Source organism: Pezoporus wallicus, unplaced genomic scaffold (genome assembly GCF_028554395.1).
Source record: "Pezoporus wallicus isolate ANWC-B61680 ecotype Strahan unplaced genomic scaffold, APGP_CSIRO_Pwel_v1 contig_6936, whole genome shotgun sequence".
NCBI classification, from domain to species: Eukaryota; Metazoa; Chordata; class Aves; order Psittaciformes; family Psittacidae; genus Pezoporus; species Pezoporus wallicus.
The window spans coordinates 529,329-544,253 of NW_026642285.1; the positions used below are offsets into that span (position 1 = coordinate 529,329).

Here is a 14,925-nt window from a genome sequence, read left to right on the forward strand (position 1 = left end):
TCATTGTCACAAGAGAAGACCATATATGGGCTTTAAAGCTCACCTGGATTGTCTTCTTGCTCTGCATCAGACTTTCATGTATAATTTCTCTCTTCTTTGAAGCTTCAGCTACTTCTTGCAGGAAAGTCTTTGCTTTTTCCTCACCAAGGACATTGTTTAGTAAATCCTTCTTCAGCTGTAATGTCATGAACTTCTCTTTGAAGCGGGAGCTTTCAGCTAGACCAGCCTAAAGGAGAAAGATTCTTCCAGTGAAATCATACCAAAAACATTAAAAATCATACAACTATATTATTCTCACACAAGTCACACAACCAAAGCAGTACAACATCGTTGGGTAAAAAACAGCATGCTGGGCCAACAAAGGGTAACAGAAGGTACCTGGACAGTGCCCAGTTAAAGTAAAAGTCTTCCTGATAATGTTAGAAGCACCAGGGCTGCATCCATTTTGTGAACAGAAATAGAGGAAAGCTGTACTATGGAAAGAGTTTTCTGTGCAGAGGAGAGGCCTAAACAACCAACAGAAAGGACAGCTTGAATGCTTATCCCAAGGATAAACTCCATCCCTGTTCACAGACACATTTAATCTGGAGATCACAGGGATGACAAAGTAACAAAAGCACCTTGCTAGGCACATGCAGAAATCATGCATTATAATCCCACGACTGTATTACTACACAGTTCTTAACAGAGGCCACAGATTTCCCTTCCAGGGAGATCTGGGCTAATGCTAAACAATATTATCATCGTTAAAGGTATCTAACACTTTAATTCAGCCTATTCAGTTGACAACTCCAGTTAACTAAAGGGAAGAAAGTAAGGCATTCTGCTACAGCTAGAGCTAAGTATTGACTTCCATACTTTTGGGGCTCCTGCCATATTGGAAAGGCCCTTCCAGCTGCTTCTGTCCAGCAGCTGTATGCAGGCAGCTGCTGGCAGAGCTTGGGCAAACACAAACCAAGAATCAGTTTCTGAACTTAGTGATAGGTTTGCTACCTCAATGCAAGCCAGTGCTGGCTCTGGAGTCTCCAGGAGCATCTGGACTGATGGCTTCCACCGTTCAAAATCTAGCAGGGGATTTTGGAAGAGTCTTCTCAGTTCAGTTTCTGTATCAGTGCTCATTTTAGATGTCTTGCCTCTAACACTGCAAGGGGAAAGTGAGAGCTGAGAGAAGGATTACAGAGAAATCCAAGTCCAAACATCCTATTCATCAAGGCATGAATTAACCACAATGCTCGTGTGTAAACTGTATCCAATGCAAAAGCCTCAGTCTTTTTATTGTCTAAGCCTGGTGTCGTGTACTGACAGGTGCTAAGTCAGAGACATACAACAAAACTTCATTTAGACAGCATAAGATGCATTTGTCTCTTGTGCAACTGTGTATCAGGAATTACTTTGCCTTTCTAGCAGACAGCAGTCTCCCCTCATGTGATCTTTCTTGGTTGCTCGTCATCACCAGCGTGATTAAACAAATTATACTATCAGAGTGGCCTCACTGACTGATGGGAGGAACAAGCCAAGAGGGTCTAGAATTTAACTTTAGTTGCCTGCATTGTTTTACATATTATCAAGTTTTTATTCCTTTACAAAATTTCATTAAGAAATCTTTGCTCACCCTATGATACCTACAAAAAGAGGAAAATACATACTTTTTCCAGATATAATTTTTAAAAATTTTGCTGAACCAGTAGTATTTATATTAATATATTATGGGTGATTCTGATAACAAGCTTTGTATTTGCATATATATATATGTTTACACATGCATGCACAGCTATGCGTGCACAAATGTTGAAAAATAAAATAAAATAAAAATCAGTGCGCATTCACTAAACATCCAAGCTTCTCCTATAAAGGCTTATCCAAAATACAGATGAGTAACAAGGCCTAGCAGTGGCACACCCCATGTAGTTGCCTCCTGGTTTTCTCAGCTTTCCTGACTTCCCAGTTTACGGAATCCTATTTGATATGGCAGAATGCAATCCAAACTATATGCTCACATGCGAACAGTATCACGCAGATTCACAAAACAGGCTGGCAAAAGCAATGCCAATCAAGGTTAATAATGCCTTTCTATAAAATCAAACTCAATAATCTTACCTGTGTCAGTGAGATGTCATGGAGGTAAACAAAGGCAAGCTTGCAGAGGCCAAAAGCTCCGCAAATAGAAAGTTCTAACATTACATGTTCTTTGCCATTTGCTCTGCTGCCCCTGCGAGGCTCAGCGTGAAGCTGCCAGACTTCGCAAAGAAGCTTTAAAGGAGCTGGCAAAAGAGCAGCTGCCATTTCCTACTCAGAGGCAAGTCCTCTGCCTTCTCTGCTTCTCATTCAACATCATCTACTTGTTAGTTTTTAAACTGAAATTCTTTCCCGTAACGACCTATAATCCCCTTCCAGCAGGACAGTATACTGTGCACTCAACAGAGGAAGATAAGTTTGGATACAGCAAAAAAAACTGACCTTTCTTTTTCCTTAAAAAAAAGCTCCTTCCTTCTAGTTTACAAAATTTGCTGCAGCTTCCTTACTTCCTGATTCCAGGCAGCCTGGAAACGGAAATGCTTAAGTCTGGGGAGAGGCTAAACTTTCAGAGTTTCCAACCCAAGGCAAGTTGAAAACAGGAATCATGCACATATGCTGGCAGGAGAAAGAGAATAAACTCTGCCAAATAATTGTTAAGGCTGATGAATCACTACCATAAAGTCAACAAGGGAGTGTCATAATTCTTCTGAACCATTTACTACTACGGCTCTTGTCCTGAATTTCTAGTTGCTGTCATAAAAGGCAAGCAAAATACATAAATTATTATTATAAAATGCTAAGATGATCAAATTAGCTGCCAACAATCTGATTTTCTTCAAACCATACACAACATTAATGATGCAAGATCATTGCTTGAGAATAGCCAACAGCCTACAGCTCCTAGAAAATGACTAAAATTACAGGTTTACTGCAATGTGGAGGCGGATGCAATTAGCAGAAGCCTTTCTTTTCTACCAGTCACCTACAATTGGATGGCACATTACTTTTTTCTTAGGTCCTTGTTAATTCTTTCAGTGTCTGAGAGGCAATTCCCCCCCCCCCCCCCCCCCCCCCCCAGCATAATCAGACTTCCCATTACCTTTGATACTGCTGTATTGCAGAGACAACACTCTCAGTGTGTGGCTGCACATCTTGGGAAAACCGTAGCAGTTCCTTAAGCTGAGCCTTCAGTCTCTCGACATTGGACTCTTCTGCAGCCAGAGCTGCTCTTGTTGCCTTAATCATAAAAACAATTAATAGATTAATGGTCAATGAGAAATTTAACATGAGCCAGCAGTGTGCGCTCGCAGCCCAGAAAGCCAGCTGTATCCGGGGCTGCAAAAGGAACATGACCAGCAGGTCGAAGGAGGTGATCCTGCCACTCAACTCTGCTCTTGTGACACCTCACTTTGAGTATTCTGTGCAGTTCTGGTGTCCTCAACATAAAAAGGACATGCAACTGTTGGAACAAGTCTAGAGGAGGGCTATGAAGATGATCAGGGGACTGGAGCACCTCCAGTATGAAGACAGGTTGAGAGAGTTGGGGCTGTTCAGCCTGGAGAAGAGAAGGCTGCGTGGAGACCTCATAGCAGCCTTCCAGTATCTGAAAGGGGGTTATTAACGATGCTGGAAAGGGACTATTCATTAGGGACTGTAGTGACAGGACAAGGGGTAATGGGATCAAACTTAAACAGGGGAAGTTTAGACTGGATATAAGGAAGAAGTCCTTTACTGTAAAAGCTGGTGAGGCACTGGAACGGATTGCCCAGGGAAAACTGTGAATGCTCCATCCCTGGTGGTGTTCCAGGCCAGGCTGGACAGAGCCTTGGGTGAGATGGTTTAGTGTGAGGTGTCCCTGCCCATGGCAGGGGGGTTGGAACTAGATGATCTTAAGGTCCTTTCCAACCCTAACTATTCTATTACACCTCATTTAGTCTCTAGCACATGTGAGAGATAAGAGATAAGGCTGTCTCTCAGGGTATTCACACATACCCGTTCTGCCTTTTTTTTCTGGTTGTATGAAACACAGACTTTGTTAAAGCAGAAAACATTCTCTGAAACAGTTTTGTTCCTGCAAGCTCTCTCTCCTCTCTTCACAGTGCCTAGCCTCTGCATCTGATCTGCAAGTTTCACTGAATGAATCACAAAGAGGTCCAGTCTCAGCTCACTGACTGCAGTATAAAACATGAGACACGTTTTTGGAGCAGACTTAAGTGCATCTGTTTGCATGAATAGGTCTTTCTCAGACTCATATATACAGCATGTTAATTTTAGGGTGCTTTAGGTCAAGAAATCAACAAAAAAACTATGTAAATATAGCTGGACTGAACCAGTCAGCTTTTTGTGGATCCTTTTTTGCATATACTTTTCCTAGCTAGCCCTCCTGAGTTCTAGACATAAAAATTGCAATGAAAGGCATTTTGAGAAGAGATAATAAATACAAAAACAGTCCTCAAGAGGAAATGAGTGGCAAAAATTCTTATCTACATTATGCATGACAAACTTTTTGCACTCATTTTTGCAACAGATTGATTTTAGTATAAATAATGGATTACTATAAACTTGGGACTTTGTAGGACTAAAGATATCTCTGCAGGAACATACCTTACACAGATGAAAGCAGAATATAGAAATGGTCTTGCCAAATACCCCAAAATAGATGTATATGTGTATGTGAATTTGTATATATGGCCAGACATTATTTTCTTGCCTTTTTTTTTAAGTAGGGCAAATTATATTGTTTGCTCTGTACTGTGCTCTTTTTGCATGCGGTCCCTTCAAACTCAAGACAAACTCCAACACATTCCAACCCTGCTCCCTCTGTGCTGAGTGAGATAAATGCTACAATAGTTGATTCCACTGTTGCTATTCACATTATCCTTGTTCTGTTTCATACACAATCATACTCTTTCCTTACCACCTTTAATCAATGGCACAGGCACTTGCTGTTGGATGTGACTACTCATGCTCAATCTATGGCTGCGTTTGATCCTGCTTGTTTTAGGCATACAAAGGATAACAACTTACATTGCATTTTCTCCACAGGGTTACAAACTCATCTTCAGTCTTTTCCCCTTCCCCAGGCTCTAGGTGATTTTCTAATTTCTGTAGATATTTTCTCAACACCTTGATGTCTTCTTCTAACTGTCTGGCTTGGGACTCATAGGCGCTTTCTGACTCCTGGATCTTGAGCAATCTCTCCTCCTCCTCACTATGCAGCAATTTCAACTTCTCCAAGGCTTTTCTTAGCATTTCAAGTTCATCCTTCATTCTCTCAGCTCCAAGTGGGGAGGTATTCTCAGTCACATTTGCACACTCATTTTCAAGTTGGTCTAATTTCTTTCCACCGCTCCTAATGTTTTTGGCAATTTCCTGCAGAAAGAAGGTAAAGATTAGCTGCAGGGATGGGAAATTGGGGGAAAAGCTGAAAACAGTAGAGAAAAAGACTGCAACTCCTGGTTGTATATATTTTGTTCTTCCCTTCTTATTACAAAGTATGTCTCCTTTCAAGTGACCAGAAACCAGGGTTGGTAATTCGCTTGCTTTCTGAGTACTACTAACTGCCACAATTCTGAAAATACTGGCTTGATTTTCATAAATGCTTGTCATCTGAGGTCTCTGACAAAGATAGCAGGAGCTACAGGCACTAAGGAATTCTTACAGTCAGATCTCTGAGAGATTTAAAGCTAAAGAGTATAGGCAGTGGCACCAAAATATCGGATACTGTTCTCAAAACTGGTATGAGTATCACCAGCTCTGAACTCTCAAAACCCATGAGCCTTCAGGCTTTATTTGGATCATGATTACCAAATATCACTCATTTAAACAAGTTTAAAGGGCAATATTCTCAAAGAATCACATAACCATAGGAGATGAGGCTTTATGAAGAACAAAATAGACTAGCCTGTGACTTCACAGTTGGAAGAACCATATTTACTAACAGTTTTAGGACCTGATACAACTCTTCTTCCAGCCCATGTTAAAATCACTCCTTATTTCATTTGTGCAATTCTTTTCTCAAATGTTACTGTCCTTGAACAGGCAGAGGTCACCAGTATCGAGGTCATACTGCTGAAATTGCAGCTGTGCTGGGCAGGGCACGTCTCTAGGATGAAGGATCACCGCCTCCCTAAGATGGTGTTTTACGGTGAAATTGCCACCAGCTGCCACAAGAGAAGTGCCCCAAAGAGGAGATATAAGGACTCCCTGAAACAATACCTTATCCTTGGCCATATTGACTACCATCAGTGGTCCACCTTGGCCTCCAATTGGGAGTCTTGGAGACACACAATACATAATACCGTTGACTCCTTTGAGAACTCACGCAGAACTAGTCTCAAGGAGAAAAGACAACATAGAAAAATCGTGCCCCGCCTATATCACCCAAGGAGACCTTTTACTGTGCTTTTTGCAGCTGGATTTGCCTATCTCACATTGGCCTTTTTAGTCACCAGCGCGCTTGTAGTAAGCGTGGGTGTCCTGGGTTCAGCAGTAGCAGTCATGTTTTTCCTTTGTGTTAACTGGTGCAGTGCTGTGTTTTGACTTCTAGCTTGAGAACAGCGTTGGTGAAGCCGATGTTGTCGGTTGTTGCTAAGTGATGTTTACCCTGACCAAGGAGTCTGTGAGGGGGTAAGCTGTGAGGAAGCAGAGACGGGGCGCCTGACCCGGGCTAGCCGGGGAGGTATTCCATACCACAGCACGTCATGCCCGGGGTGGGGGGGTAACTGGGAGTTACCCGGAAGGACACGGGCTTCCGAGTGGAACTCGCTTTCTTGGCCGGTGGTATCGTATTCTCTTCCCTTGTTATTTTCCCTTATCATTGTTTTAGCTGATAGTAGCGGTGGTGATTTGTTGCTGGACTGTTCTTGTCTCAACCCGTAGGAGTTGCACTCTCTCGATCCTCCTCCCCGTTCCTCCGGGAGCGGGGAAGGGGAGAGCCCCGGTGCGGGGGGGGAAGGGGGGGGGGGGGAGACGGACACGGACCTCGATTGTTGTCAGCTCGGCACCACTCACTGGGAGTGAGTGAACAAGTTACCTGACTGGGTTTAAACCACGACAGTGGGTAAAGCCCTTCTCAAATCTTCGTTCGCGAAGTCAAGCCATGAATGAATGAATGAATTCTTTTCTCAAGTACACTCTTGTGTGGTTTGAGAAACATATAAGGGCATAAAGAAAGAACACACAATCCTAGCTCCTTGTTAGAATTATACTTTTAAGGACCTTCAGTGCCTTTAACTTGTCCTCTGCCGAATACTCGGTTGCTTCTCCAATGCAGGAGTTTAATCTTTCCGTCACACCATTCAGCCATGATTGAAACCAGTTGACATTAGCGTTGTACTGCTCATGTTCCTTGGTTATCTTTTTAAGCAGGTTCACTCTGTTCTGTAACAAGACACATCACAAGCTGTAAGGACAGTGATTATCTGGCTCTTTTTCCTTTACATTGTAACACAGAATCTATAAACAAGAGTCCCTTTCCATAAGCCCCGACAGCACTTGGCCTCCAGAAGAATTCAGAATTCATCTCAAGAAACAGAACACAAAAGTATGTAAAAGCTTGTCCCCATTTGGGTCATGCTGTAGGCTTTCAATGGCTAGTCTCCAATAAGACAAATTGCAAGGTCCTCTCAGGTGAATTTCTAAACTCTCCTTTCCAAAATTTCCTAGCATCTCACTAGAAAAAGAAAAGAGAGAGAAATCAGTTTCTGGTTTTTACCTTATTTTTTACTTACTTTTTTACTTTTACCAAGCAGTTGTTCCCCATACTGGTTAAAAATAAAGATGAGCACACAACAGACTTACTTTGCCCATCTCTCAAAATGAAAATAAGAGAGACTCTACTAGGGGCATGTGTACACATTGTTTTAAAGTGTTCTTTATTTAAGTAGGCTCTACAGAAAGTGACCATCTACTTTTATGTAGACTGGGAACTTTCATACTTGTTCAACTAGCAGATTACAAACTATCCTGTGATGATATCACAGGCCCTGGAAGCAACTTTAAGCCTATGGGAAGCAAGTTTCATTTTCTGAGTTACTGAGTGTGCACCCTTTAACCAACAATTCCTGAAGTTACAGGGGCTGAGTTGCTCTCTGCTGATCTGCTCTGGCATCCTTGCAACAAGACAAGAGTCACATTTACCTAGGCTATCCCTGTTTGTCAGCTGAAGCTTAGGTCTTGCTGAAGAAAATTTTACACAAATCACAGATATTCCTGCTCTATTGTTTCACTAGTATAATATCTAACCTGAATATTACTTCCTATGAAACCAGAATAATTTTTTCTTGCCCTTCACCAGTTGGCATGGAGAGCAACTGAGGTACACTATGGTACAATAGTAAAAAATTGTTCCTTGTGCTATCCATTTAGTGCTTGCAGCATTCCTGAAAGGCTTTGCTGTTACACACAACAGGCTGAGTTTCATTTTGCATAATATGGGACACATCCCATGCCTCTGAGCTTCACTCTAGCTGCCCTCCACAGAGAGCAGGGTGATAGCTGCAATGGTGGACAGAATTTCAAGCCCACTCTGCATTTCCCTTGTCTCTGTGAGGCTCTGGGCATGTCATCACATCTGTCAACCCTCCTTAGGTGGCAGTGGACTATTGCCATTCTGTCTCTTCATCCAGGCCAATAGAAAGGCAGCATGAACATCAGTCACCATGGGATCTCCCATGTGCTGTGGCGTGGCAGTCCATATGGGACTTTGCCCTTCCTCTTTGTGACAGGTTATGCCTGTGGTGCAGTACAAAGCCACAAATGCGTGGCATAATACCAGCCTGTTTTCCACACTGCCACTGCAATCTCCACTGACTGGTACAAATCCAGAGTAACTCCCTTAAAGTTAGTTGACTTGCCTTGGTACAAAAGAGGGACAGCTAAGGGACAACTGATTCCCATGAAGGATGAAATACTGCCCACTTATTAGAACCTTTAATAGCACCATTTATGCAAACATGGGTTTAGATGAGACCAAAAAGCAGAATTATGACTGCAGACTTCTGTGGCTAAGATGCATATAGCAAAACACCTCACATGTTTGCTACATCCCTTTGCCTTGATTCTCAAATCTGCAGAAGTGCATACAGGTTAAACAATCTGCACCTTGACCTCATGTTAGGGAGGTCAATTTTATAGCAGTGTAAATGGGCCAAACAGAGAAGAATGCAATTTTATAGCAGTGTAAATGGGCAGAGAAGTGAAACAAGTCAGTCCAAGCTTATGCATTCCAAGTAATCAGGTTGATTTGTTGCACTGACAGAAGCTCCAAAGGGAGGAGGTCAGGATAACAAAGTGGAGCTAAACTTGAAAGTCTTACATTAATAAATGAACGGTTAAAAAGGAAGTCGAAATGACTCACCCCTGCCCAGGCTACTCAGCCAAAACAAAGGAGTGCACAGTTTGGACACTGCTGCTGGTCTGTGAGGCGAAGGAAGAGATGCCATGGATCTAGACAGACTGCGCTAGCTGTCAAAAAAACAGGCTTACAAAGAGCTGTCTGGGTCCCACCAGCGCCCCCAAGAGGTTAGGCAGGGAAACTTTCTAATGATGGAAAATACAGTATCACTTCTGTTAGATTTGCTGATCAGGGAGCAGGACAGCGTTAAACTCACTCTCACATGCATTTAGTTAACGTGAGGAGACATTAAGCAAGCACATGGCCCTGGAAAGACAGAGCAGTGACAGGAAATTAATGGGTTTGCCGTGAGCTGCAGAGGAAGAGGTGTGTCTGGGCAGGATATGTCCAGCCCAGGGTACTCAAGGAGGGTGGACAGAGGCAGAGGAAACAGTCTCCCCTAACATCTCCTTTAAAGCCAAACGAGCCTCTGTTGGAAGGCAATCTAGAGAATGTAAAGGAAGTTCCTGCTCCAAATTCATCTGTGGCATCTAAAGCAAAGCATTTCTGTCCTCTCAGAAATCTCCTGTACTCTGGGACAAGTCCAGAGGAAGGCCATGAGGATGATCGGGGGAATGGAGCACCTCCAGTATGAAGACAGGTTGAGAAAGTTGGGGCTGTTCCACCTGGAGAAGAGAAGGCTGTGTGGAGGCCTCATAGCAGCCTTCCAGTATCTGAAGGGGGGTTATAAGGATGCTGGAAAGGGACTCTTCATTAGGGACTGTAGTGAAAGGACAAGGGGTAATGGGTTAAAACGTACACAGGGTTAAGTTTAGATTGGATATAAGGAAGAAGTTCTTTACTGTAAAAGCTGGTGAGGCACTGGAATGGGTTGCCCATCCCTGTGAATGCCCCATCCCTGGTGGTGTTCAAGGCTGGGCTGGACAGAGCCCTGGGTGACATGGTTTAGTGTGAAGTGTCCCTGCCCATGGCAGGGGGGTTAGAACTAGATGATCTTAAGGTCCTTTCCAACCCTAACTATTCTATGATTCTATGAAAGCAGAGCACTTCGGTACTCAGAAATCTCCTGTAGTACTTCCTGGTGCTTTTAATCTTAGCTCTAGGGTACATGAGGGTTGGCATTATAAATATCTAGGTTTCAGTTAAGAGACAACACAGACTGAAATTCATTTGTTGTGCTCAGACATATTTGATATATTTGACTAAATATGAACATATGGTATATCATAACTTTTCTTACCATCTTCAGTTACTATTTATGCTAAAACCCACAACCATCTACCTCTGCATACTGTTATTTTACTAGGCAAGGGAAAGCACACAGGAAATGGCTTCCACATTTAATATTCTTGTCAATGTAATTAAAAGCAAATTATGTGCTTTTAAAATTTGGGAATGATAAGGACACATGTTAGCACTAAGGAAAAAAAAACAGCCTCCACCATTTGCTCATACCAGAGAAGTAATGCCACAGGCAAACCATTCAAGAAACACTGTCCAAGAGCCTGCCTTTTGATAGAGCTGGACAACTGCACAGGATCTAAAAACGCTCTTCAAACAGAAGTGCGGTCTACAAACACCAGTGAGCCTCCTCTGGGAGGGAACTCAGGCATTTAGCTGGCATCTGCTAGTCACATTTAGCCTGGCCTCTCATCATGTGGCCTGAACAACCCCCTTACAACTCTTTTTTCTCTTCCATTCATTCCTCCCTCCTGTTGGAAGAGGTAGCAGGGTTTCTCTAACAAGTGTTATGCTTTCCAACATGATTCCCAAGGTGCCCATAACCTTGGCATTAGCTAATGAACTCTACATCTACTTCAGCTGCAAAATCCAAGGCTTTCCAACTCTTTGTTCCATACCTCCTGAAAGAGGGATTTCTTAGCTGGATTCTCTCACTCAATTCTTCTATGAAATGTGGTATTTGTAACCAATGCCAAAGAAAAGCTTTTCCTAGTGTCTCAGTTAGCAGGAGACATAAAGACATATTTTGTCTAAGCACTATGAGCCACTTCCTGATCTTATTTACACCAGCATGTATCCAAGTCAGTTAGAGAAATTATACTACATAAAACCAGTCTCAAAGAGGTCACATTCTGGCTCTCAGTATTCAAATGACTTGTTTGAAAGAACAGGCTTATTAAACTACTTAAGGACTGTCTCCTGCTTCAAAACCAAAGACAAATCCTGATTAGAAGGGAGTAAATGAGAATTTTAAATGGCAATCTAGATAAACACCACCTGAATTCCCAGGAACTTTCTTATTTGTAAATCCAGTTGCCTTGTAATCAAGAGATCTACCTTTAAAACTAAATCAGCATTGGGGCTCAGGTCTGTCAGTGGTTTTACAGCCTTTCTGCGCAGTTACAGCATTTCCAAACATACTCTGGTTTTTGGAGAGACTTACTAAGAGTTTTATCTTTATGGCTAAAAAATACCTGAATTTCATGCTCACAGAAGGTGCCAGCTCAGGAGGTTTTTCACTGTTTTGGGGTTCAGGCTATTTTACTTTAAAAGTATGTGTAGAGTAAGCAAAGCAATGGCACGAGCATCCCAATATGGTGCTCTTACAGTGTTATCTGAAGCTAACTTTGTACAACAGCACCCAGGGGGGGAAAGCATACATCACTGTCAGGTTTCAGTTCTGGATCGGGGTGTAGGTTTGGGAACAAATAAAAAGCAACATTATGACAGGCAGATAGCAGAACCAATGTAATGAAAATTACCTGTATTTGCACCAGGTAATTCCAGCCTATGGAATTCCTGGAAGTCACTGTGAGACAAAGACTAGATTTTGATCTCCAAATGCTTGGGATAGCTGTCTCTATCTATTTCAGATATCCTTTTGAAGATTTCTATTGATAAAAGCTAGTAGAAAACCAAATACCCCTCACTCACAAATATCTGCTCCTCAGCCATGCCACGTGGTCCAATCCTGTCTTTACCCAAGTTTTAGAAGTGAAAAGTATGAGCCTTACCGGGAATCTTTGCCCAGCAACAGGGTTAAAGGAAATCACTGGCACTGAAATATGAACCAGGATGTCTTACACCAGGGTATCTAATAACTGTTCAAGCTGGAAGGTTAGCATCAGGCAAGAATTAGTATCTGTGTGCAATGAAAATCTTTCAGATTATTAGAACTGGCTAGTTGAGCTCAGTGTTGAGCCACAGCTGATTACCAGCTCAGTGTTTCCCAGTTCTGCAGACAGGGAGTGCAACTCAGGATCTGGACTAACGCTACTTCCTCCAACAAGGGTGTGTGCATGCAATATTCCCTGGCTCCGGGAATGGGTACTTTTCATCTGGTTATACAAAAATTCACTAACGTGTTGAAAGATGAGGAACAATTCAAAATTTATACAGATTACCTAACTGATATTCACTAGGTCAAAGCAAGAAGCTTGCAGTTACTTTACAACAATATTACTATAAAGCACAGTGTAACAGCATCACAATTAAAAGGTTATCTTGGGACATGATGACTTTTGCAAACAGTCCACTGACTAAAAGAACAGGGGTGCTCAGTTCTGTTTCTTTTTGCAGTCCTACCAGGTTAGCCACATCACTCAAGAAGCAGACGGCAAACAATACTGTGTATTGGTGAAAACTGAACACCTCCCACGCTTTATAGGTGTACCTCAGCTTGCTCCCTGATTTTTTCATATTCCATCTTCATTTTCTTCTGAACATCCTCATCAACACTGGAGTCACCTATCCTGCTGAACAAGGAAGCAGCTTCCTCTAGCAGTCTTTCCAGCAGGACTGACTGATTTAAGACATCATTCAGCAGAACCTGAGCGTGGCTCAGCTGCCACTGCTTCTCCTTTAAGCCAAGCTGCAACTCAATGTCAGGCTCCAAGGTCACACTCATGTTGTGAATCCATGTGTAAAACTCATCTTGGGCTTTCAGGTATTCATTCCAGTGCAGCCACACCCACTCAATACGGCTGTTGGGAACAGCAAGAGAGATGAGTTAGATGAAATTATGATGGGCGCAGTTGAGATTGGCAAACTCATCAAGCCTTCAGAGCAAAGGACACGGTTCTCAGCAATTTTAAGCTGCTCTGACCTCAGAGGGTCCAAATTCATTTCTCAGGGCCTCTCTGCTCTGTGGAGAAAATATGCTGTACAGGGCCTCTGTGCCTGGCCAAACTCATCATTCCCGGCCACAAGGTGGACTGGGCTGTGAAAGCAGAGAGCACTGAGGACCCACTGACCCTCTCTTCCCACACTGTTCCACAACATGCTTGTGGGACTGGGATTAGCAGTGATTGCCATCTACAATCCAGGCATCAGAGAGAGACGGGAAGCACGTTATGAAAGTGCTGGATGAGACAAGTCCCTCAATATAACAGAAAGTACGTTTGTCTTACCTGTGACAGTGAGTAATATATATGGCTGTCTCTTCCCACAAAGCTTTAATGTCTTTCAGTTTAGACAGTATCTCATGCTTCTTATCCTCACTGATCCTGTGAAGGGCAGCATCTGCCTTCACAAGAATCAAGTCAATTTTCAAGCTGCCTTCAGGTTCCAGTGCACGTATTTTCTATAAGAAAAACAAACAGGACTGAAAGCATGAAAAGAAAGCAAGTATAAACTGACGAAACTTAAACTTTGGGTTTACCCAGGAATCCTGAAGTCTCTGCTGCAAAACTTCTCCTGAAAGGAAAGTATGAACTTTTCTTCAGATTTGTTTATTCTTAAGCATCATAAAGGACTGAAATTAATTTAAAACCATGTAGCAGTTGAAAAATATTTAACTGCAAAACCCAGGTCACTGTCTATCAAATATTTGTGGCTGTATTTCCATTGTTGTTACAGTGTTATAGCACTATGTTGCCTCATGTCAGTTGTTCTCTCCCACCTGCCAGAACGTAGAAGCAATCTCCACAGGGGCACACTGCATCATCTCAGTTTTAAAGTCTCCTATAAAAATCATGAAACATTAAAAAGGCTTCCTACTGCAAATAGAAGTTGGCTCAGAAAACAAGCCAAGAGAAATTAAGTAGTGGAATTTTCTGCCTGCTACCAAATTTTGCATTGACCCTAAATTGCTAAGTTATGAATTGGTGAAAACATGTATCTTACATCAACTGGAATGCCAGGAACTGAAAGTTAATCCATCTAATTTTACGTACACTCTTCTCCTCTACCCAGAGATGGAAAATTAGCACAAGCTCTGTACAATGCAATAGATTAATCAGGTCCCAATTTGGATGTCAGTTTTCAGCATCACTTTATCCAAACTTCTAATATGATCAGATTACCTTTTTTTGCTCCTCTTTCACAAACTCCTGGCAAGCTGTACTTTCAAGTTTGAAGGAAAAGACTTCTATAATTAGAACACTGAGAGGTTCAAAATCAGCAGGTTTTGGAAAGATTAGGCCTATGGGATTTGTTCAAAAAGATCATGACGGTTATTGCAAAGCTCAGACCAAATCACAGGCCTTTGATTTCCAGTTTCACATTCTAGGAAAAAAACTGTTCTTCTGGCATGTACACAGCACATCTGCATGTGATACTCAAACCAGTATCTGGATGAACTATCTACTATG

The 14,925-nt window shown here is 42.4% G+C and overlaps 1 protein-coding gene across 9 annotated transcripts in view; it reads right to left on the bottom strand.

Moving 5' to 3' along the window:
- SYNE3 (spectrin repeat containing nuclear envelope family member 3) overlaps positions 1 to 14,925 on the bottom strand; it is a 60,139-nt gene that overhangs the window by 18,710 nt on the left and 26,504 nt on the right. For all 9 annotated transcript variants that reach the window (XM_057428385.1, XM_057428386.1, XM_057428389.1 and 6 more), the window contains 7 exons: positions 13,744 to 13,916; positions 13,008 to 13,317; positions 7,237 to 7,398; positions 5,044 to 5,388; positions 3,116 to 3,252; positions 994 to 1,141; positions 44 to 226 (listed from right to left, as the gene is read on the bottom strand). In XM_057428385.1, coding sequence (XP_057284368.1) covers positions 44 to 226; positions 994 to 1,141; positions 3,116 to 3,252; positions 5,044 to 5,388; positions 7,237 to 7,398; positions 13,008 to 13,317; positions 13,744 to 13,916 — 1,458 coding nt within the window. The remainder of the gene's footprint in view (positions 1 to 43; positions 227 to 993; positions 1,142 to 3,115; positions 3,253 to 5,043; positions 5,389 to 7,236; positions 7,399 to 13,007; positions 13,318 to 13,743; positions 13,917 to 14,925) is intronic.